Genomic DNA, 24,903 nt, shown 5'->3' with positions numbered 1-24,903 from the left:
TTCCATGTTCACTTTTGTTATAGTTTTGTTTTATAACAATAAACCACTTAAAAATAATTGGTACAATTATATACAACTGGAGAGAATGAACATCTCGAGTACTTATATAAAGGAGAACGCAGGAGTTAACACATCAAGTTAGTTAAACGGATGCTAAGACATATGTAAAGTGATGTGACAAAATTCAACAGTTGAATATTAATATTCCCCTTAATATAATGCCAAATTCTGGAGGCTTCCATTTCTCTTCACCTAGCCCTGGCAAGGCCAGATGGTTAAGGCATCCCACTCGTAATCTGAGGATCACGGGTTCGAATCTCCGTCGCACCAAACATGCTTGCCCTTTCAGCCGTGGGACGTTATAATGTCACGGTCAATCCCACTATTCTTTGCTAAATGAGATTCTCAAGAGTTGACGGCGGATGATGAAGATTAGCTGCCTTCCCTCTAGTATTACACTGCTAAATTAGGGACAGTTGTCGTAGGTAGCCCTGAAGTAGCTTTGCGCGAAATTCAAACCAAACTAAACTGTTTTTTTAACAGAATAACGCAAGATACGTAGCAGAAATAATGTGGTGAACCTATTTTCCTAAAGGTTGAAGCAGATGAGGGTCAACGCTCAGAAGACAGCCCTGAGTCCGGTGACGGTCCTGTAGCTCTTCTGAAAACTAAAAAGATTAAAGTTCTGAAGGAAGATGGCGAAGAAGAAGTGTTTGGTTGCAATGAATGTGACAAAGTTTTCAACAAACAAAGTTCTCTAGCTCGACATAAGTACGAGCACTCTGGTAAGCTTCAGAAAGTACAACATAATCGTCCTAAAACATTAGTGTGAATGGAAACAAAATATTGAAAATAGAGCCCTTAAATTGTAAAATTAAAATGTATTTTGGGATTGCTTTCTTTATATATATTTCGACGCTAAAACTACCAAGAACTATAAGTAGTGAGCTTTTTAATACCACGAGTTGGAACTAAGTTTTAACTTGAAGGCCCGGCATGGCCAGGTGGATGAAGGCGTTCGACTCGTAATCTGAGAGTCGCGGGTTTGAATCGCCGTCACACCAAACATGCTCACCCCTTTCAGCCGTGGGGGCGTAATAATGTGACGGTCAATCCCACTATTCGTTGGTAAAAGACTAGTCCAAGAGTTGGCGATGGGTGGTGATGACTAGCTGCCTTCCCTCTAGTCTTACACTACTAAATTGGAGACGGCTGGCAGATAGCCCTCGAGTAGCTTTGTGCGAAATTCAAAACAAACAAACAAAACAATCCAACTTAAAAATAGAGGGTACATTGTATTAGCACCTTTCATATTTAATTGAATATACTGTTGCAGCGCTGTCATTTTCTGCTTAAGTGCTGGATTTGTTAGCTTCGTGTCACGAGATTCTAGTATTCTAAATTTGAACTTTTCCACGAGAAGATGAAGTGGAACAAAGTGGAGATGGGCCTAATATCGCATTCTGTTAGTTTGTGGGTGCTAATGCTGTTGGTGTTTGCTGAGAATAATCTTGCACAGGGTTTAACCAAAGATGTTTTTAAAATACGCAAACAAACGTGGCAGGGGTTTAGTTTAGAGAGAGAGAAATCAGAAGAGTTCTCTCTCCAACTGGGGTGTTCAGGAACGTTGTGGTTCCTCTTCGTCCCCTTACATGAGAAATTTTTAAAATATCCGTGGAATTTTTACTTTATTTCTTTTTAATATTTCAAAAATGGAGTGAGGTATTTGTGAGTGAGAGGAAGGACGGGAGAACTGGACGAGAACAGCGAAAATGAAGTGAGCCAGACCTTGGCTCGAGGACGGAGTACACTGGCGGCTGGCGAATTGATTTTTAAAATTTACTATGATTAGATACCCAATGACTGGGTAAACGGCCCTTTTCAGAATGAGGCTGGGACCTACAGGTCCGATGCCAGAGATTTTGCTGTGGGGGGGAAACGGGAGTACCCCGAGAAAACCCACTTTCACAGCCTGGGCGCCGAATAATCTACCCAGACCGTGCCCTGAAGTAGCTAGGAAGAAAGAGAAAAAAAATTTAAAACTGATGAACTATGACGGTGATATACACGGTAACTGTTAACTGCGGTCTTGTAGATCGGGTGGTATACACGGGAACTGTTAACTGCGGTCTTGTAGATCGGGTGGTATACACGGTAACTGTTAACTGCGGTCTTGTAGATCAGGTGGTATCTTCGTCATGAACTTGTTTTCACACTTGAAGCCCATTGGTGCAAGTGAAAAACGTGGTCTCGTTGGTGGAACGAGAGGTATTTTTAAAATACCTTTACGTTCTTCAACATATGATCACTTTGACGGTAAAACGTATGAACACAGTAATGAAATTTCCATGGGCCCTAGCACTACCCTTGACCATGCTGACCTTTCATGTGCTTACGCGAAAACGTGTAGTTACAGTCATGTTTCTGGGCATTTTAATCCCATGTATTACAATAAATATTTTAGTTTGTGGTGGTCAACAGTGTCGATGTATTACGACAGATGCGCTGATTTGTGGTTTTCAACAGTGTCGATGCATTACGACAGATGCGCTGATTTGTGGTTTTTAACAGTGTCGATGCATTACGACAGATACGCTGATTTGTGGTTTTCAACAGTATGGAGTATGTTAAGTCTCCAATTTTTAAATAGTAAACATAACATTATAAACTGTTGAGAATCGACAGAATAATAAAGTCACGTTCTCAGATGTTCGTGTCTTCGATAACTACTTACCGTAAAACAACTTCCACTGGACTTTACGTTTTGAAAGTTTCTCTTCTTCAATATTTGAATAAGTTTTATTTAAAACTGTACTATACAAAGTATTTAACATGTCGGAGCATAAATATCTATTCAAAACAGAAATTTATAATGCTAGACAAATGCTTATTGTTTCCCGACGTCATTCCAAAATGGAACAATTCACACTAAAACTAATAAACTAAACACGCCATTTAACGTTATATTAGATGTTCCCAGAAATACTGTTACTTTAGTGGTACCTCATTTAGATACTGTTTCATGTGTGCAGAAAGAGAATATTATTAAACCGCTGTATCCACAAGTTAGGTTAAACTGTGACTTTAAAACAGGTTATACGTTAAAAGCTTTTCAACTGTACAAGCAGCCAATATCCATTGAATACCTAGCGAGTGAAATACGAGATCGTATATCCGCAGACAGTCACTACATCTTCAGGTGTAAAAGTGTGAAAAACAGATACGCATAACATAACACAGATAAACTGCATTGATTTCCAATACTTAAGGTATCTGAAAAGTAAGATCTACATTAGGTTGTTAATATTACTGTATTTATTTATAATTGTTTCTGCAGGCCGTCAAATAACGTCCATCTAACTACTAATAAAAGATAATTCACACATATACACTGACCTACAACGTTATACTTACTGATATGGTACAAAACCCTCATTGGTGTGTGAACATGAAATTACTGCATTCGTTTAAAGCATTTAATCAATAGAACTACACAAGTGATTAAAATTTAGGAGGTTGTTTTAATCGTATAAACAAATATGAATTGTTTTTTTTTTTTGGTTGTTTTTAAAGTCTTATCGTGACCTGGCGTTTAAGACACTGAACTCGTAATCTGAGGGTCGGGGAATATAATCCCTTCCCCCAAAATACTCATCATTCCAGCTATAGAGATGTTATTATGTGATGCTCAATCCCACTATTTGTTGGCACAGAGTATCCGAAGAGGTGGCGGTAGGTGGTGTTGGCTAGCTCCCTTCTCTTTAGTCTATCACAACAAAAACATGGTCAACTAGTTCTCGAGTATCTTTGCGTGAAATTAAAAAAAAACAACAACAATAAAGTAAACCTAATCTGTTAAGCCTAGTCTCTCATCTGATGATAATGAGGTATTGGTTAAGTGAAATGTGTTGTACATAGGTGTTTGGAAACGTTTATTATGTGAATGTTTCTTGAAAACTATACAATGATATTTTAAAATCATACGTTGAATTATATTATTCGTTTATTTCATTTCGCATGTCTTTGACTTCAGTGTCCAAATAAAACGTATATCACTTCAACTAAGTGACAGCTGCATCTTTGTCATAACAAGTTCTAACTACTACTAGTATTTCACTGTTTCTAGAGTCAGTAGAAATTGTTGAAAGAAATATTTGATAATTTTGATCTTGAAATACGGTACATTTGTTTCTTGACTTTCGTGGAAACTTGCTACAGGGTTACTTGCATAACATGGCCTTAATTTTTAATTGATAAACCAGAAATAATACAACTAATCCTCACCGTTCATCCGTGAGCTGCTATTTTACCAACGAATATCTAGATTAACCGCAACGTTATAGCGCCTCCATGACTGAAAGGGCGAGCATATTCGGTGAAGGAATTCGATCTCGCAACCAGAAGTTTGTGACTCGAGTGCCCTAATCATTACGTCATCTATGGCTACTAAATACAAGAGAAATGTGGTGCAGTGTTTCTGTTTATACTTTTGACTGACAAAAACGAAACAAAAACCTCTTTATCGGGTTTATGATGAGTGAACTAAGTGATAGTAAATCACTGTAGTCCAGGAGGGGTAAGCTAGGTTGTAATAAATGGACTAAGTGATAGTTAAGCAGTCTAGGAGTAAGTTTAGTGAGTTATCGGTGTGTTGTCATACTTAGAGTGCTAAAATCTATTGTCAGATTTCTCACCTCCCTCTAGTCTTACACTGCTAAATTAGGGACGGCTAGCACAGATAGCCCTCGAGTAGCTTTGTGCGAAATTCCAAAACAAACAAACAAACAAGATTCCTCACCACTAAGACAATGAAGATGTTGACAGAATACATTTTCGTTGAAAATAACATGGAATCTCTCGTGTCTCGGCAATAAGTCTATGGATTTATAACTCTAAAATTCTGGTTTCGAAGCTCACGGTGAGCAAATTGCAAATAGCCCATTTTGTAACTTTTCGCATATTAACAAACTCCCTAACCTCTCGTGACACACGGTGCGACACGTAGCCAGGAATTATTATTTTTTTCGAAAATGTATGGTTTTGTTCCCGTAAGTTTATTTGTCTGGACATTTCCTAACTTCTCTCCTGTTTGAAAATATTTTGCCAAACAGGATTTAACTATTTTCGTAACCTGCTCGGTTGTTTTCCTTTTTTACTTCTGTGTGGCATGAAGTATTTGCTCTCGACCTCGCGAAGTTGATAAGAACTCGAGGTTCCAGTTTGTTCGCTATATTTTGGTATAGGTTTAATTATTTATTGGAAAATCAGGGGTTCGATTCCCCTCGGTGGGCTCGACAGATTGCCCAATGTGGCTGTGCTATAAGAAAACAAACATTATCTATTGGAAACTCCCCCTAACGTCCTGTACAGTTTACCAAACTCGAAGATGTAAAAAAAACAACGCCTAGCTGTAAAGTCGCAAACTATCTTTATCAATAAAACTATATAATTGCCGAATAAATAAATATGATATTATACATTACATTATATTATATATTACATTACATTACTTCTCCGTAATAGCGAAACGGCAACCTGAAGTAAAAATGTATTCTAAAGACGGCTGATATGGGCATTAAACTTTAATTAAAATAATGTTAACCACAAGGTCGAACCTTGTTCTGTGCTGGCCCGGCATGGCCTAGCGCGTAAGGCGTGCGACTCGTAATCCGATGGTCGCGGGTTCGCACCCGCGTCGCGCTAAACATGCTCGCCCTCCCAGCCGTGGGGGTGTATAATGTGACGGTCAATCCCACTATTCGTTGGTAAAGAGTAGCCCAAGAGTTGGCGGTGGGTGGTGATGACTAGCTGCCTTCCCTCTAGTCTTACACTGCTAAATTAGGGACGGCTAGCACAGATAGCCCTCGAGTAGCTTTGTGCGAAATTTCCAAACAAATGTTCTGTGCTATATTTTTATAAAATTCGAATATAGTGCTACCCATTAACGATCGTGAAAATAATAAGTGAAAAAATCAGTATGTTATTCACTAACTTTATTTGTTTCTCTGAAACTAAATCACTGGTGAGAAGTGTGTGTCTTCTTATTGCAAAGCTACATCGGGCTATGTGCTGAGCCCACCGAGGGGAATCGAACCCCTGATTTTAGCGCTGTAAATCCGTAGACTTACCGCTGTACTAGCGCGGGGGGGGGCTGGTATGAAGAAGGAACGTTTTTATTCGGGAAGATAAAATAAAAAATTTAAATTTTTTTAGAAGAAATCGCAGTCTCTAATATCAGCAAAGTATAATAGGCAGTGTTATAGTCCATAGCAGGTAATAATAATAAAAATAATGATTTAATATAATATCGCTTCTTTTCTTAGGTCAACGTCCTCACAAGTGTGATGTGTGTAGCAAGGCCTTCAAACATAAACACCACCTGACTGAACACAAGAGACTCCATAGCGGCGAGAAGCCGTTCCAATGTAAAAAGTGCTTAAAACGTTTCTCGCACTCCGGTTCCTATAGTCAACACATGAATCACCGATACAGCTACTGCAAACCTTACCGCGAATGACTTCAAAACTTAGTCAAGTCGTGAACCAAATTGAGGCTCTGTATTCAAAGGGGTGCTGGACCAACAACGAACAATGACGTTCTAACGTGAGCCGTCTTCAGTTCAGAACAGCGAATGAAACTTCGTCGACGCTGACGACGAGGTAAAGAGAAACCTTTCGTCAAAAGTACGAAGGCCACTGACGTTGATGCATTATATTAGTGTACGGTGTACGTGCTTTATTTTCTGACGTGTATAAAGACACTCTAACCTAAAATTGGAGAGTATGAATTAAAATACTCGTTTTGGTCTTCCCATAATTCACTGGGAATAACTAAAATCTTCGTAAATCATAAACATAAGCTTTATTTGTCGATTGTTATGTTTTTTTTAAATATAGAATGACTCTAATGTAACTGTTGCAAACTTTATTTCTTACGGTTCATTCTTCCAAAAGTACTAATTCGTTTCAATATATTATTTTTATTACTAAAAGTTCTATCGTAGGAAATGGGGAAAAATTTCAAAGTTGTGATTCATTTGTAGGTTAAATGTGTTTACCAAGACCTAAAACTTTTGTTGTGACAAAAAAAAACGTTTATTTTAAAACACAAATGTTGTGCCAAATATTAATCGTTTCACTATAACGTGTTAATTACAAATATGCATTTAAAACCATACTGAACTATAAAAAAACTCTAAAATGTTTTTTTCTTAGGTTTCGTTGACTGTTTTCGTAACCAAAGCTTTTCAGAAATATTTAATAGATAGCTATTTAGATAAACGTGTATTGTGTACGTGTCTCTTCATAACTTAACCCTAAAATCGGGAGTCGATAGTACAAACGTTTATGGCTCTTTTGGTTATTATATTCAGCAAAAAAAAACAAAAAAACAACTACTTTCCTCTATAAGTTAGCATAAAAGCTTTCGAACAATAAGTTTATTCCAATCGATTTATCTCTTGCAAAAAGAAAAATCTTCAGTTGAAATGAGTTCTCTTCTCTCCCTCGCTCGTTCGTATCAAGATTTTGATCAAAATCCATTGAAACTTGTTTTTTAGTGCTAAACTAGTCAATATACACTTGGAGAATGTCTAAGTCATGTTTCCTCTACTCGTAGCTGCAAGTGCAGGGTTGGAAGATGTAAGATTTGCTTGAAATTCAAACGTAGTGGATGCAGTTTCCATTTGATTCCTTGTGGTGGAAGTGATCAGAAAGAGAGGTCATCCTAAAATATTGGAATCCCATGAAAAGAAGGAACGTTTCTTTTTATCATTTTAACCATTTTCAATGTCTGAGGTCGTTTAGAAATTAATAGACATTAGATACGATTGATCAGACCTCAACCAATGAAATAGTTGAACGTTCATACTGTTTCCTTGTACTTAATGTGTAGTGTTCTAACTTTCAGGAACATTTTAGAACCATCTTACACCGCAAGTCAAGGTTGAACTCTAATGACCTTCAACAAAAATAGCATGGTTTGTGAAGAAACGTTTTTCACCCACACCAAAACAATATTTTATGGTTTCATTGCGAGAGCTCGAACCCTAAATTCATATAAAGTTTTATATGAAAAGATGGCCTCTTTTTCAAATTTCTACCAAACTTGGCAAATTCTGTACGAAAGACGACGAGTTTAGGGTTAAGAAATCAGGTAATAAACCAAATTATTGTATTAAATCTAAATAGGGTATTGACTCCACGCGTTTTTTTTTTGTGTCTAAAACTAAACCTCAGTTGTTTTTTCTTTTACATCAATAGGATAAAATGAAGAAAACGATTAATTTTTGTACTATATTAATTGAAACGAAATAGTTAATTGATTTCGGGAAAAAAAATCGAATTATGAACCATTGTATTTACTGGACCACGCTCACGAACTAACCCTGACACAGACTCCGTATGAACCAGATGATTAATACATACATAGGTTATATTTAGGCTTAGATAGCAAAATAATATTAATTTCTTCAGAGAATGATGACATTTTAAATTTTGTTCAACACTTCTAGTTTAATGTCATTTTTCTTCACCGATTTCATTTATATGCTGATAAACGTGCACTGAAATGATACGTGTTCTACAGTTGATATAAAATTTATAAATTATCTTTGACAGTTCTATAAAGTCATTGAGAACTAGATTGGCTTTCAGAGCTAGAATGGAAAAACACCTAAAGAAAAACGAGCATCCTTTTATATATATATATAATTTTTTCTTATTCGTTTTTTGTTGTTGTTTTTTTTACGTTTTGTTTTACGCTAGAGTCGGCGAGCTATTTGACGCACAATTCTCGCTATTTGTTGGTTTCACATGTAAAGTTGTTACGTATTAGAAAGATCATGTTTTAAACGGTAACTTGCACCAAAGTGTCTTTGTGTGAAAACTTCTTAAGCTGTACTTGAATATATCTTCTTTCAGTTCTTGGACTGTTGTCCAGATAGTCAAACCTTATTAACCAAAGAAAATATAAAACTAGAGGTGAGAAGACAAGCCTATAAGTGCACTGTAGTAAGAGAAGAAATAAAGATATGAAATTATATGATTATTTATATCATACATTTTTATTTGTAGGATAACGCTGCATTAAAAGTTTGTATATTGAGATAAAAAAAATTGTTATTTTGAACAATATCCGTTACGACTGTTTTTTTTTCTTTGGGGGGGGCGGTCGTTGAAAATATTTAGTTGGCTTTCTTTATCCTGTTTTACCATTTCTTTATGTTTTAAGTTGACTTTTTTAAGATTGTTATATGAGATTAAAAACAAATGTCACTGCTTCCTTTTATGTAGATTTAATGTTTTATGTCTTCTGTTCAAACACCATTTACCAGGTTTGTCGTTTCTTTGTGAGTAGAATCGTATGTGCATGCGTAAGCCTAGTCTGGAGGTGTAGTCTCTACCTAGTGTTAAGTCACGATATTACAATGCTCAGCCTCTTTCGAATACTTCTAATGTTTTATAATTTCGTATGTTTGGAGAGTTTTTAGATAATTTACTTTTGAAAGTGTTTTTGGGAACAAGGGTTAGATTCTTTGATAGATTGTTCAGACAGAGTGTTCATGATGAAACTTTGTAGAATGGACGACAACTGCCTGTTGTGGAGGACGACGTTTCGAAAGTCTTCCACCTTTCTTCTTCAAGTCCTCTACACTTATGTCTCTACAACAGACAGTTGTCGTACATTCTACAAAGTTTCATCAAGGGTTAAATTTGTTTTTCTCTCATTTTACATTAATAATCTGTTGAATTACATTATTCGTTCACTTCATTTCTTTAGACTTTAGTGTCCAATTAAATGAGCTCAAAGAACTGTTTAATATAAACCTACGTAATTTTGCTCCAATTAAAACATCTGCTGCTCATAACGATTACTGAGTAACAGTGCGTGAGACAAATCCAGGATAAAAACTACATTTTTATATCTATATTGTATTAATCTTAATTAGGCCTAACCAAATTCGTATTTATTAACGATTTTTTAATGGCAAGCATTTTTACTTCCTAATGATAGAAGAAATCCATATACAGCTCTTTATTTTGCTTCTGTATTTAAAATGTTTTCGCTCTTACGACTTTGTCTGATGGCAAGTTCTGGATGCTAGGGGTTGTTGTAGTAACAATATTTGTATACTTTTCAGGAATTCAACAATTTTTGGCTACACCAATGAGACTGGAACTGATATAGAATATTATACGAAGCACCAATGTTAGATTGTTTTTTTCAATTAATATATATATAAAGCCTAAAATTATAAGACTCTTTATCATGATGTAATTTTCAAGTCATTCCTATTTTTGTTTTCCCAGTAATTACTAATACCAAATCATTAACGAAGACGTTTTTCTCGTCTCTAAGGTTATTGAAGCTAGGTCAGTTGGGTCAACATGGTGAAACTTAATTTGTATGATATTAATTATTACTGTGGTCGTGTAAAAAAAATCTGTTTAAATGTTAATCACGTTTACGTGGTTCCTGTTAATTTCTATATGTATTTTTTTGTTTACAGCTTCAAAGTACTTGACTAAATAATAGTGTAAAGGTAAAACTTAGTACAACGTTCATCTTGGATATATTTTTAATGAACCAACTTTGATGGAACCAGATTTTTCTTTCCTTTTATCAAAGTTAGATAATATTTGGGAAAAAAACAACTTTACAGTTTCGATACAGTCAGTATTTGAATATGCCCAAAATTGTTGTGTTTGATAAATTATGAAAAAATATTTTTTTTATTATTTCCTAATAAAAGAGCACGCTTATTAAACTGTCTTCCAAATCAAATGAGTTTGAAAATAATATAACTAGTGATATTTCTACTTAAATGACTATTACGTACAGAAATACTGTAAGAAGTTGCTTTATCTAGGATTCCTTGACGACAAAGCTGTAATCACTAATTGCAGAGTATGTTTTGCTCTGTGTGATCCTATTCAAAGTATTTGAGGATATCGTACGTCAATAGAAACACCCTTTAGGAGTAATAAAACAAAATAGGGGTGTAATCTTCGCAAAAGTATACGACTTAAGATAATTCTCATTGCCAATTAAGTGTTATTTAGTACTGAAACTAAATCAAATGATAATTATTGTATTTTCTGAGTGTAAACAATTAGGTACCTTGTAACTTTCTAGTAATTGGGCAAGTAGTAAACATCAGTTTGTTAGTGAATTTGCGTAATACATATATTTTTTTTTATAATAGAAAAAGCGAATGCCACATATTAGTATAACGGCCAAATTATTGACATATTAAATCTCTCGTTTATTTTTTTGTTAATATTAACGGAATAAATTGTTGGTGTTCATCGTATTACACTTAATAACTTTAATTACCAAAGAATGCCATATGATGTTTTAAACCTTTTGAAATTTCAAAACCACTTTTTTAAATTATACTGTTAAAATATGTTTATATAATTCACAATTTCTACTGGCATGTTTCACGTCAGAAGGACTTAGCAAGTAGACACTCTACGAATTTAAAACTAAAATATTATTTAATGAAACTTTTCGGATAGAGGTCGCGTTAAAAATTCACGTAATATCTGCGTATTTGTGTGCGTGTCGTGTTAATTTAGTTTGTATAAAAGCTTTTTTTTTCTTTGTGCAATAAGTACATTGTATGATACTCATGAACGTTTAGTTTTTACTAATGTGGTATCTGTGTGTTTTAAGCTCTATATTTTTTTCTATTTGTCTAGACGGTGGATTATGATATTATAATGTGATTGTATTTTTACCTATGTGCCAAGGTTTTTCGTGCCAAGTTTAGAAACACAAATTATTGAGGTATCCACAGTGCTTTACTAGAAAAATGAAAAAAAAAGTTTGAGAATTGAAATCTATATCATCAACGTATTAGTTCTTTTTGTATCATCGAAATTTCAAGTTCACCTATTAAAACCTATGCTCTATGAGATTTAGTTAATGAATATTTATGCAATTATTTATTTCCATGTATTTTTTCAGATGATGATAATAAAATCTCTTCGGACTTTCTCATCACTGTATAATGTTTAGTTTTGAATTTGATTCTCCGTTTAGCTAAATCGCTTGTTGTCTTTCTATTTAAGAAAAACAAAAAAAAACACAAAATGGTAGAATAAAATTGGCCGGCCCGGCATGGCCATGCGTGTAAAGGCATGCGACTCGTAATCTCAGGGTCGCGGGTTCGAAGCCCCGTCACACCAAACATACTCGCCCTTTCTGCCGTGGGGGCGTTATAATGGTACGGTCGATCCCCCTATTGGTTGGTAAAAGAGTAGTCCAAGAGTTGGCGGTGGGTGGTGCCTTCCCTCTTGCCTTATACTACTAAATTAGGGACGGCTAGCGCAAATAGCCCTCGTGAAGCTTTGCGCGAAATTCAGAAATAGGCCATCCACTTATGTCATATGTAAAAAAAATAAAAATTAATATTGTATACATCTAACGTATTATACACCAGTCTCATGTTATTACCTGTAACGATTCTAATTATATAATCAGATGGGTTTCTTAGCTGAAACTAATATTTTCAGTCACAATCCCAGAATTTTCGGTCTTAAATTAATTTTCATAGAAAAATAAATAAATAAAACGAGATCTTCAGATTTCTTATGCAAGCGTTGAGAAATAATATTCAAATGTCATTAAAACAGAAGATTCGTTGTTTATAAGCAACAATCAAAACGCTCGTACAACAGTGCAGTAATGTGTTGTCTTTCTGTCAGTCAGAAGACACTGAAAATGACGTCACATAATGGACGCTTAACGTTACACTGTCGTGACGTCTGCGAAGCGTGTGCATGCAATGAATCACGAGGATAATTATGCACTATTTAGGCTACAACACAGTATGACATAAGAACTTCCAAAGCAAGAAATAAGAATACTTGCTACATTTAGTTTTGGTTTTATCTACCCTTGAAACAGAACACTTTAGTTAACCTTGCGGAAGTACATTTAGTATTATAGTTGGAAAAAGTATATAAGTCTACGTAAAACTAAAAATTAAAATAAAATAAAAATGCGTTTGCTGAAGTGAGGTTTCCACACAGTATAACTTTGTGTAAACAAGGCTGTGGAGATTTTTGCCCAAAGATTTAGTCATTTTGTTTTCGCAATTGATTTTTGCAGAGTACACACTCCGTTGTCAGAAGTATGCAAACGGTAAAATAATGGAGAGCAGTCTTTGAAAGCTATGCAACGTTCCACCACCACGTGGCTCTTTCCAAAATGGTGCGCTCGTATTCTGCAACTGTAAGTTAGAGTTAAGGTGCACTTTCATCTCTGTAAAGACAGAGTAGCGTCGCCATTATTCTGAAATATTGTATGTGGTACACATCGACATGATTAACAAACGTTTTCTGCAGTTTGTAACACCTGTTATGTTGGAATTCATTACATTGAATACCCTTTGTATTTTTACATGGATATAGGAAATGCTCAACTCCCTTCAGATTATTGTTTTTGAGAATACTAAATTCCTGTTCCTTGACTGTGGGTGATTCACAGTTCAACATGGCGGTGGCGGAAGTAACATGAAATCTAGGTCTAAAGACTTATTCCTAAAGGTCACCAAATAGGTTAAGACGTTCTCCTAGAGGTCACCAAACAGGTTAATACTTTCTCCTAGAGGTTGCCAAACAGGTTAAGAATTTTTCCTAGAGGTCACCAAATAGGTTGAGACTTTCTCCTAGAGGTTGCCAAACAGGTTAGGACTTTCTCCTAGAGGTTGCCAAACAGGTTAAGAATTTCTCCTAGAGGTTACCAAACAGGTTAATATTTTCTCCTAGAGGTTGCAAAAAAGGTTAAGAATTTTTCCTAGAGGTCACCAAATAGGTTGAGATTTTCTCCTAGAGATTACCAAACAGGTTAAGACTTTCTCCTAGAGGTTGCCAAACAGGTTAAGAATTTCTCCTAGAAGTTGCCAAACAGGTTAAGAATTTTTCCTAGAGGTCACCAAATAGGTTGAGATTTTCTCCTAGAGGTTACCAAATAGGTTAAGACTTTCTCCTAGAGGTTGCCAAACAGGTTAAGAATTTCTCCTAGAGGTTGCCAAACAGGTTAAGAATTTCTCCTAGAGGTTGCCAAACAGGTTAAGAATTTCTCCTAGAGGTTATCAAATAGGTTAAGACTTTCTCCTAGAGGTCACCAAACAGGTTAATACTTTCTCCTAGAGGTTGCCAAACAGGTTAAGAATTTTTCCTAGAGGTCACCAAATAGGTTGAGACTTTCTCCTAGAGGTTGCCAAACTAGACTTTCTCCTAGAGGTTGCCAAACAGGTTAAGAATTTCTCCTAGAGGTTACCAAACAGGTTAATATTTTCTCCTAGAGGTTGCAAAAAAGGTTAAGAATTTTTCCTAGAGGTCACCAAATAGATTGAGATTTTCTCCTAGAGGTTACCAAACAGGTTGAAACTTTCTCCTAGAGGTTGCCAAACAGGTTAAGAATTTCTCCTAGAAGTTGCCAAACAGGTTAAGAATTTTTCCTAGAGGTCACCAAATAGGTTGAGATTTTCTCCTAGAGGTTACCAAATAGGTTAATATTTATTCTGCCTTCCCCTTTCATCTCTTTTCATTTTTATCAACATCTGATCAATTAGCGCTTTCACATGACATAATTAGCCTATACCTTTGGGTCTACACGTAAACCTTACGCAATGCACATTTTGAATAATTATAAAGGGAAGACTTCATGATAGCACACAATTTTTGCATCACCTTACATATATTATTTTTGTTTAGCGTAGTTTGTTTTGATAATAGATTGTTTATGCGGGTGTTTGTCTTCAATGTGTTATTAATAAAAACTTACTGTGCTGTTTAAATCACTCAGTTTAAGTTAATTGTTATTTAATGCTGCGTGGTTTTCACTAAACGTGGACTAAAAGAAGTTTAGTACCTTTTAATACATGGTTTTCAATGTTATTTGCCGCCATGTTGCTTTGACTTATGTTTCGTTCTTTTTGGATCGTCAAACGTCTTGCAGTAAATTGTTATCTTGTAAGTAAGGGTTTTAAAAATGCAATATACCTTTAAGCACCTACGTAACTGTCCCCCGTTGGTATAGTGGTAAATCTACGGATCTACGGCCCTAAAATCAATGGTTCGATTCCCCTCTCTGGACTCAGCAGATAGCTCGATGTGGCTTTGCTATAAGAAAACACACACACACCTTCATAATTATAACATCAGGTGATACCTTAAGTAATGTCTGATTTTAGGTTCAGCAAAAGATAAAGGATTTCAAACGCTTTCAATGTTATTCAATTAATAACAATGGAACATACATTATTTGATGGAAGAATTTTTATGGAAGTAGCATTCAGAATGTAAAGATGGTAGTTTTGACATCTTCATGTGTTCTAAGCTTTCATAAAGATAGTTCTGCAAACTTCGGAATAGATGATAATCAGATGGGGCAAGGTCTGGAGAATATGGAGAATGTGGAAGTTTTTCCCAGTCTAGCTCTTTAATCTTTGAAGATGTGATCCTTGCTGTAAGAGATCGTGCATTATCCTGGTGTAACACAACACCTTTATGATTGATCAAAGCAGGCCTCTTTTCTTTTAGTGCAACATTCAAGCACTCTAATTGTTAACAATATATGTCTGATGTAATCGTTACATTGAGTGACAGCAACTCAAAGTGGATCACACCAGCAATATCCCACCAAATGCTTACTAAGACTTTCCTAGGGTGGAGGTCCATTTTGGGCTGTGTTTTAACCAGTTTACCTGCACTGAGCCATTGTCTGCAGCACTTAACAATTTTATAAAATATTCATTTTTCATCTCCAGTCACTAACCTGCCCAAAAAAGGTGAGTTACGTTCACGAGAGTGCAGAAAAGTACAAATGTCCACTCTTGCTCTACGGTTGGCTTCTGTCAAATCATGGGGGACCCATTTTCCAAGTTTTGAAACCTTTCTAAGCTGTTACAGATGAGGGTGAACTGTTGAATGAGTTGAAGCTTTTAAGCTTCTGTGCTAGTTCTTCAACTGTTATAGCACAATCTTCATCAAGTGCAACCAGCAGCAAGTCATCATTAAACTCAACAGCATCACGTAAGCTGTAGTCACCTGATCTGAACTTCTGAAACCACCTTCGACATTTTCTTTCATTGTGAGATTCCGCACTATAACTACCTTGAATGTTTCGTGTAGTTTCTGCTGCACTATTGCCTTTTTAAACTTATAAAGCATTATACGCCTAATGTGCTCCTCAGACACATCCATCTCCATAAGGGTTTATTTGATTAATGATTTGAAAAAGTGAAATTGGGTTAGTTTTTTTTTATTTGTCTGAACAATTTTATACACGTCCAACTACATATTTTGATCATTAAAGTCTTCTACAAAGACAGAAATGATGATGCACTTTCTGTATTAAATTTTCAGACACTACTTATGGGATGACCTGATACTTCTTGATGTATTGTTATTTTACCCTTTGTTTTATTTGTATATGTTTTTATTAATGTGATTAAGTAACTAATTTATTCTTTTGCTTTTTGCTTTGTTATTGTACGCTCACATGTTTTACTTACTGATATACTTCTTACGGCGTTTATAATAACTAGCCGATTACCCGTGGCGCCAATGCATTAGATCCACGTGTGACGTTTCATAACGTCATATTCGCACCCTGGAAATGGAAAAATATAAAGTTCTCCATGACGAGAAAAGGAGGCAAAACGGGAAAATCGTGACCCATATTGCAAGTCTACGTTTAAAAAAGTAAAAAAATTCGCGAAGTTTGGGGTTGCACACCGAGTAATAATTTTTTTTTTCCAGTATCACATAAGCAAGAGTTCCATTATCGTATGATTACAGCATTATGAAAAGGCAATTATATTTCAGTATATTTCATTCGTTCTCTATATTGTAAAATGCCAACATTTAAACTATCGTTTCATTTAGGAATTTTGAAATACGATTATGACTCAGCTATTGTCCCCGCTAGTACAGCAGTATGTCTACGGATTTACAACGCTAAAATCAGGGGTTCGATTCCACTCGGTGGGCTGAGCAAATAGTCTGATGTGGCTTTGCTATAAGAAAACGCACAAACACACAGACGTAACTATTAATTGTATTTCTCATTCTTATTTTGAACTTATCCTGTAATTTACACTGCGATTAAATTCGTTCAGGTGCAATTGTAACCATTAACTACATATGAATAGATGTAGGGTCCTTCATGGCCAGGTGGTTAAGGTACTCGAGGGTCGCAGGTTCGAATTCCCGTTGCACCAATCATGGGTGCTCTTTCAGCCGTGGGGGCGTTATAATGTGACGGTCAATCCCACTATTCGATGTTAAAAAGTAGCCCAAAAAGTTGACGATGGGTGGTGATGACTAGCTACCTTCCCTCTCGTCTTACACTGCTAAATCAGGGGCAGATAACCCTCGTGTAGCTTTGCGCGAAATTAAAAAGCCAACCCCGGTATGGATGTCTCCTGGTGGATCTGCGGTAAGTTCACTGACCCGATCGATTCTCCTCGGTGAATAGAGCTCAGATAGTGTCAATTTGTAACTTTGCGATAAAACAACAAAAACTAGAATATTTATAGATTATTAAACATATTGTTTTTTTAACATATGTGGTTATACAGCGCGTTGGCCTTTTATGTGGCAAAAAATTCAAAATTATGCGGCCAAAAAATGTGAAATTATTCACCATAAAAATTCTCGATTATGCTGAAAAATTAAAATTGTATATTGATTATGTGACAAACTTTACATCTATGCACCCCTTACCTAAAGTAAAAAAATAAATCTTAAAGCAATAACATGTAAGAAAACGATAGAAATAATTATACACATCCATCAAATAACGGTAAGTTAAACATTTTGTATGTAGTGATAACAGCACACTATTCTACTTGAAAATATTTTGATCGCCTCTTAATCAACCGTTGGACAAGGAAGCATCACTTTACAAGAAAGAAAGAAACTAATTGGTTTCAAACCCTGTAACTCTGGCCAAGATTTGACTTTACGTACTATAGAAATTCAAATTTTGATTATAAAATCAAACTTTGGTTATGCGATCATATATAAATCATGCAAAACATACCACGTGATCGCGTTAAACTTGAATTGGTTTGTTTTTAATTTCGCGCAAAGCTACACAAGGGCTATCTGCGCTAGCCATCCCTAATTTTGCATTGTAAGACTAGAGGGAAGGTAACTCATCATCACCACTCACTGTTAGCTCTTTTACCAACATGCTTGCCGTGCCGTGGATTCGAACCCGCGCCCCTCGCATTAGGAGTCGAGTGCCTTAATCATCTAGCCATGCCGGTCCTTAAACTTCTACCTCTGGCTAAAAGAACTAGGCCTACGTTTGCTCGATGGTCTATCCATATTTTATCATGTATCTGACTAACGTATTTTCTTAACCCTAGTTTGTTTTATATTTATTATTTTGTATTTCCCCTTTCCTTTGACTCATTTAGCCCCAATTTCGATATAACTCCAAAAAAAGTTAACTTTCATTTCAAATAACTGCAGTTTATTTAGTTTTCTTTTAGTAAATCATTTAATTTGGTTTCAGTTTTGTTTGTATATAAATCACTAACTTAATCATTTGCAACTCGTCTCCAATGTAGAACAACCATAATAACTGGGTAACTATAACTTTTGATACAGCACGCATCTCTCTGTCAGTAGCTGTCTTTCACCATGGCCTTCAAACTATACATCTCGTGACCGAACAGTTTCTCATCTATTCAGACTACAAACTTTAATTGTAAGATAAAAATAGATTATGTGGGCTAAGTTCACGTACGAAGAATTTAAACATTTAGTGTGAAAACGTTACATGAGGTTTGAATCCCCGTTGCACCAATCATGGGCGCCCTTTCAGCCGTGGGGGTGTTATAATGTGACGGTCAATACCACTATTCGCTGGTAAAATAGTAGACCAAGAGCTGGCGGTGGATGGTGATAACTAGCTGCTTCTCTAGTCTTCGTTGATAGCTCCTACTGAGGTTGTTATTGCTGTCTTCGTTGATAGCTCCTACTGACGTTGTTATAGCTGTCTTCTTTGATAGCTCCTACTGACGTTGTTATAACTGTCTTCGTTGACAGCTGCTGATACAATGTGGTGTCGAAACTGGTATTTTGTTTGTATAAGGAGTGGAAATCATGATATTTGACTGGACTAAACTGGTTTGATCTGACATATAAAGAGTAGCTGTGACGTATTACTGAGTTTTCTGTTTTTTATTCTTTCCGTGGTTACGTGTTTATTTCTTACCCATAGGTTTGCTGCAGGCGACATCAAGATAGGAATAAGTTTATTTATTTATCTGTTATCCCAAAGGGAAATATATTTCGGATATTTTGTTCTGGTGATCTGGTAGAAGCTTTAAATCTGCTCTTTTTTCTTCAAATAGACGTCATAAAAGTGGTTTCGTTGTACTGAGTGTTTATAGTGTTTGTGTTCCAGTTCGGTCACAAACCTATCGATATGTTTATTCGTAACCGTGTAACCTTATAAAGGAATACGCTTTTGTGTGAGGCAGTTACCTTGTAAGGATATTGACTCTTACAGAAGAGCCCAATTCGAGGAGTAAGACGTTGATTTTAATTGCATTTCTTATAAAGTGGAAAATGTACCCGGATGTAACATTCGTTTCAAATGAGACCAATTTCAATGGAAGTTTCGAAACTGATATTAAATAACTTCGTATATTAGACTGTTTATTTGTTTGTTTGTAGTTAAGCACAAAGCTACACAGTAGGCTATCTGTACTGGTGTTTATTACTTTGTTTGTAGTTAAGGCTATCTGTGCTGGGCCCACCATGGGCATCGAAACCCGGTTTCTAGCGTTATAAGTTCCCACAATTACTGCTATGCCGCTAGGGGGATATAGTTTATTTATTAGATTCAGCCAACAATGTTATTGCACGTAAAGAATTAACTTCCAGCTATTGATTTTACACGCACACAAAGTTTTAGTTTCTAGCTCCAAATCGTATTACAGTTCTCCACCTTTGGAAGTAGAAGCGGGACAGCCTGAAAAATGTTTATCTAAGATAAACAGGATATAAAAACACACCTGATGAAGATCTCTCTTCAAATGTCTTGTAGATTTAAATTGCTTTACGTTTCTAAAGATGTTGTACAGGGAAACCTGAAAACAGTTGTGGTCATTTGTATCTCATAAAACAGAGAACAGCCTGAAGATGACCTAGGAAGGTCGAAACGTTGTTCTCTGCTTTATTAGTAAAAGTGTTAATACCCATACCAGCCGTTCTGAGACACATTTTTACTTCAAGTGGGTTTCTTGTCATCGCGAGTTCTGGCTATTCCCATTTACGAATAAAGAATTTACTGACCTAAATTACTTGATACGTAAAACATTTCTTTGGAGATTAACTTTTTTAAATGTTGATATGTGGTGTTCATGGTTTACTTTACAAACATAAAGGTGTTATTTTACTTCTTTTTGTTTTTTTGTTGTAAAACACAAAGCCACACAATGGGCTACCTGTGCTTTGCCCACCACGGGTATCGAAATCAGCTTTTAGCATTAGAAGTTTTTAGAGTTATAAGCTGAGGAGCTTTTCTTTTCTCCTTTTTTTTGAAACACGGAAAGTCTTTACAATCTAGGAATTACATCAAAATAGTTAAATAAATAACGTATTTAACAGGAACTGATAAGAAATAAGACGCTGCACTTTACTCACCGACTGCAGTACGACTTGTTACAGGTCGTTTTCTCTATGGGCCTGACACCCCAACTTAATCCATACTCCCTTGTTTTCCAGTGTCGCTAAACACATGGAAAATTATAAGTTCTCGATCTGAACGCTTTTTAATGATCTAAGTGTACACATTTTTTGTGACGTCATACAACCCACACAAAGCTAAATATTATGAAAATATAAATCTGAAACATTCCGTTTAACCGTGACTTTATGTTGGCCGTGGTTCTCGCGCGACTTGCTGATTTACACTGGTTCTCACGTGATTTGTTGATTCACACGTTCAACGTAGTTTCGGCATAACTCAATCAGTACTATTTACTTCATAAATGTGCAAAGGACAGACAAACAAATAGTACAAAAGCAGTTATTTTATGTTTTCAAAACTACCAGCAAGTCGCTCACCAGGTTTGCTATTAATTATGATTAGAAGCAAAAAAATCTCACAGACTCACACGTAAAATATCTATAAATTTTCACAATACGGCAATTTTGCTTCGTTATCTTCATAACGTTTCACCTTCAAAGTTATGGTCCACGTAGTGTAAAATCATCGTTTCTGGACTAAACAGTCCAGAACAAAACTGATCATATCCTGGTTAAATCAGTCTACTTGAAGTGTAGTAATCTTAAATCCTATGATTCGTATCTTAATGTTTTGTTCTTCTTACTTTTAGGTTCATAGGGTATAATTATTAGTAAATTATTTCTATATTGGCTTTCCTCAGGTTTCTCACTTAGTGTTTATTCTCTGTTTTGTTTTTGTAGTCGTCTCTGATTGTGAGCTGATAACGCTATGTAACACAAATTGTGTTCCTGGATAGTTTGTGTTATTTCTTAGTTGCTTATGTTATAAAAGTACACAAAGTGGACAGTATTCCCTTCAAACTTTGCTTTTGTGACCTGGATAACGAAATTTAGAAATTAACTATTTTCTATGTAAAAGTGGACAAATGTGCATGGCCAAGTGGTTTAAAGCGTTCGACTCGTAATCTGGGTGTCGCAGGTTCGAATCCACGTCGTACCAAGCATAATCGCCCCTTTCAACCTTAGGGGACTTATAATGTTACGGTGAATCACACTACTTGTTGGTACAAGAGTTGGCGCTGGGTGGTGATGACTAGCTGCCTTCTCTCTAGTCTTACTCTGCTAAATTAGAGACGGCTAGCGCAGATAGCCCTCGAGTCGCTTTGCGCGAAATTAAAAAACAAACACACTTACATAAGGTCTGAATAAAACAATATATGAATCAAGATTTACATGTATTTATACTAAAGTTATACAAAACTGTTTATAAGTAAGTAGTTTTTCGAGATTTGCGACTGTGATGTAAATCACTTTCACGTATCAGCCCCCAAACATAGTCTCCCATCATGTTTTCGTTATAAGCTCCCAGGTCATAAAAGCAAAATTTGAAAAGATAAATAGGCAATTTCCATTTACTTTAGGCATAAGCAATTGGGAAATAACACTTTCTGCTCAGGAACAAAAAAAAAGTAAAAATTTTGCTACATAGTGTGATTTAGATGGAATGCAGCTAGTCAACAGTGCTATCCACTAATTTTTTTCCCTGCTCATATAGTGGAATCTGACCTTTACTTTTCTAAGACACCTTTGACCCCAAAATACCGAACGAAATTTTGTGACAACGAAACGCAAATTATTAACCCTTGGATATGCAGTCCCGGACAAAATAGCCACTAGGCTACTCCCGGCTTGTGTTTATTATGAAGTAATAAGTGGAGAGGTGAAAGGAACTTTTATTATAACTTTCTTGTAGCGTCTTATTTCAGTAGACACTGTGATAAGTATTTTTGCACAAAGATACACGAAAAAAAAATGGGTATTGAAACAATCCGCCATGTTTGTTTTTTAAATTTCACACAAAGCTACCAGAGGGCTATCTGCGCTAGCCGTACTTAATTCAACAGTGAGGGACTAGAGGGAAGGCAGCTAGTCATCACCACCTATCGCCAACTCTTGGACTACTCTTTTACCAACGAAACGTGGAATTGACTGTCATATTATAACGCCCCCACGGCTGAAAGGGCGAGTATGTTTGGTGTGACGGGGATTCGAACCTAGGACCCTCAGGCTATGAGTCGAGTGCCTTAACCCACTGTATTATAATAAAAATATAATGTGTAAGATAAACTTTTGATTTTTTTTTATCGTATCAAAGTTAAGTCCAAAGCTACGCAATGGGCTATCTGTGCTTTGCCCACCACTGGTATCGAAACCCGGTTTCTAGCGTTGTAACTCCGCAGATGTACCGCTGGACCACTGGGAGACCAAACTTGTAATGTTACTGATGAATCCATAGCATATTTTCCCGGTGTGATTGTGTACAAAAATTGATTAAAATTTCAACCCCATAAACGTATTTTAATTATTTATTAACTTTGATTTCATAAAATTAAAACACGTTTCAGCAGCAGAACCATGTTTCTGTTTAACTCATATTAAACACCAGGTTGAACAGAACCGATTGCAAGCTATTCAGTGCTTTGTTTTTCTGTATATATATTTTTTAAATGTTAGTGTCATTACATCAAATGATAATTATTAACAATTAATTTACATAACTAGATTTCATTTACGAGAGGACGTGTAAAACGTTTAATAATGAGGTATAATATATATATATATACATTTGGCTACTTTTGATTACATGGGAACTGAATAGGTTATAAAAATATTGTTAGTTTTGGTCACATGGTAGCTGATAAGGTTAGCATACAAATCTAGTTAGTTTTAATCACATGGTAACTGATAAGGTTAACATACAAATCTAGTTAGTTTTAATCACATGGTAACTGATAAGGTTAGCATACAAATCTAGTTAGTTTTAATCACATGGTAACTGATAAGGTTAGCATACAAATCTAGTTAGTTTTAATCACATGGTAACTGATAAGGTTAACATACAAATCTAGTTAGTTTTAATCACATGGTAACTGATAAGGTTCTATATAATCTTGATTAGTTTTGATTATGTGGTAAGCGATGGGTTTGTCATATAAATATGGTTGTGAAGTTATGATATAAATGTGGTTAGTTTGATCGCATGGTAACTGATGAGGTTATGATATAAATATGGTTAGTTTGATCGCATGTTAACTGAGATTCTCGTAAGTTGGTAAATTATTTTAACTAAAGTTATTATAAATAGTTTTTAGTCTCATTAGGGCAAAAAACTATCTTTGTCTTTGTTGCGACTGGAACCTTTCATTATGAACACTAAAAACGTAATTATTATCTACCTCGCATTAGGAAAATTATAAATTACAAGGTATCGATTTAAGTTAAAATGTTTAACATCGACTGAATCGTTTGTTATCGAACAGTACTCCTGTCATCTATCTTTTGATACAAGTACTAAGTATTTTCATTTGTATGATCTTTGTAAGAAATTTCGTAGCAAAATTCCTTCATGTCTCTCAAAATATTTGAAATAAACATTATCAAGCGACTATGTATACATTTAAGGAACAAAACAGTAAAGACTGTTTCGTGAAAATATTTTAATATAATATGGAGTATTAGTTACTGGAACTTTCGTTTTTACTTTTTAACTCGCTTAGCCTGGTCCTACAAGGAAACACTGGTAGAATAGGGAAAAAAGATAATCTCAAACCTTTTATTTTGAACAACGCTGAATCTAGAGTTCGATATCTACAAAGTAGACAAATCGTAACTAGCTTGAACTATATATTTTTGCTGTAAAACAACCAGTTGTGTGCGTAGTTTATTTATCTGTATATTTTAAATTCCTTAACGTGGGATTCCGAACATTTCATTTCATACGTTAGCCACTAGAGAGGACAATTTATCCATACATTAGATAAGACATTAACACTTCATCCTTCGCTACTGATATTTGCTAGTCGAGCGGGGCCCGGTATGGCCAGGTGAGTTAAGGCGTGCGACTCATAATCTGAGGGTCGCAGGTTCGCATCCTCATCGCACCAAACATGCTTGCCCCTTCAGCCGTGGGAGCGTTATAATGTACGGTCAATCCCACTATTCGTTGGTAAAAGAGTAGTCCAAGAGTTGGCGGTGGGTGGTGGTGACTAGCTGCCTTTCCTCTTATCTTACACTGCTAAATTAGGGATGGCTAGCGCAGATAGTCCTCGAGTAGCTTTGCGCGAAATTCAAAACAAACCAAAGTTTTCATGACGACTTCCAACTTTCTCAAATA

General features: G+C 35.7%; 1 protein-coding gene across 12 annotated transcripts in view; it reads left to right on the top strand.

The window, feature by feature from the left end:
• Positions 1–12,014, top strand: part of LOC143240776 (uncharacterized) — a 246,700-nt gene extending 234,686 nt beyond the window's left edge. For 11 of the 12 annotated variants that reach the window (XM_076483806.1, XM_076483805.1, XM_076483814.1 and 8 more), the window contains 2 exons: positions 596–785; positions 6,324–12,014. In XM_076483806.1, the coding sequence (XP_076339921.1) occupies positions 596–785; positions 6,324–6,517 (384 nt within the window). In that variant the 3' untranslated portion in view covers positions 6,518–12,014. The remainder of the gene's footprint in view (positions 1–595; positions 786–6,323) is intronic. The other variant, XM_076483813.1, reaches the window with a different exon arrangement.
• The last annotated feature ends 12,889 nt before the right edge of the window (positions 12,015–24,903 follow it).

This window comes from Tachypleus tridentatus, chromosome 13, assembly GCF_004210375.1.
Source record: "Tachypleus tridentatus isolate NWPU-2018 chromosome 13, ASM421037v1, whole genome shotgun sequence".
Lineage (NCBI taxonomy): Eukaryota > Metazoa > Arthropoda > Merostomata > Xiphosura > Limulidae > Tachypleus > Tachypleus tridentatus.
This window is presented reverse-complemented; position numbering and strand designations above follow the sequence as displayed.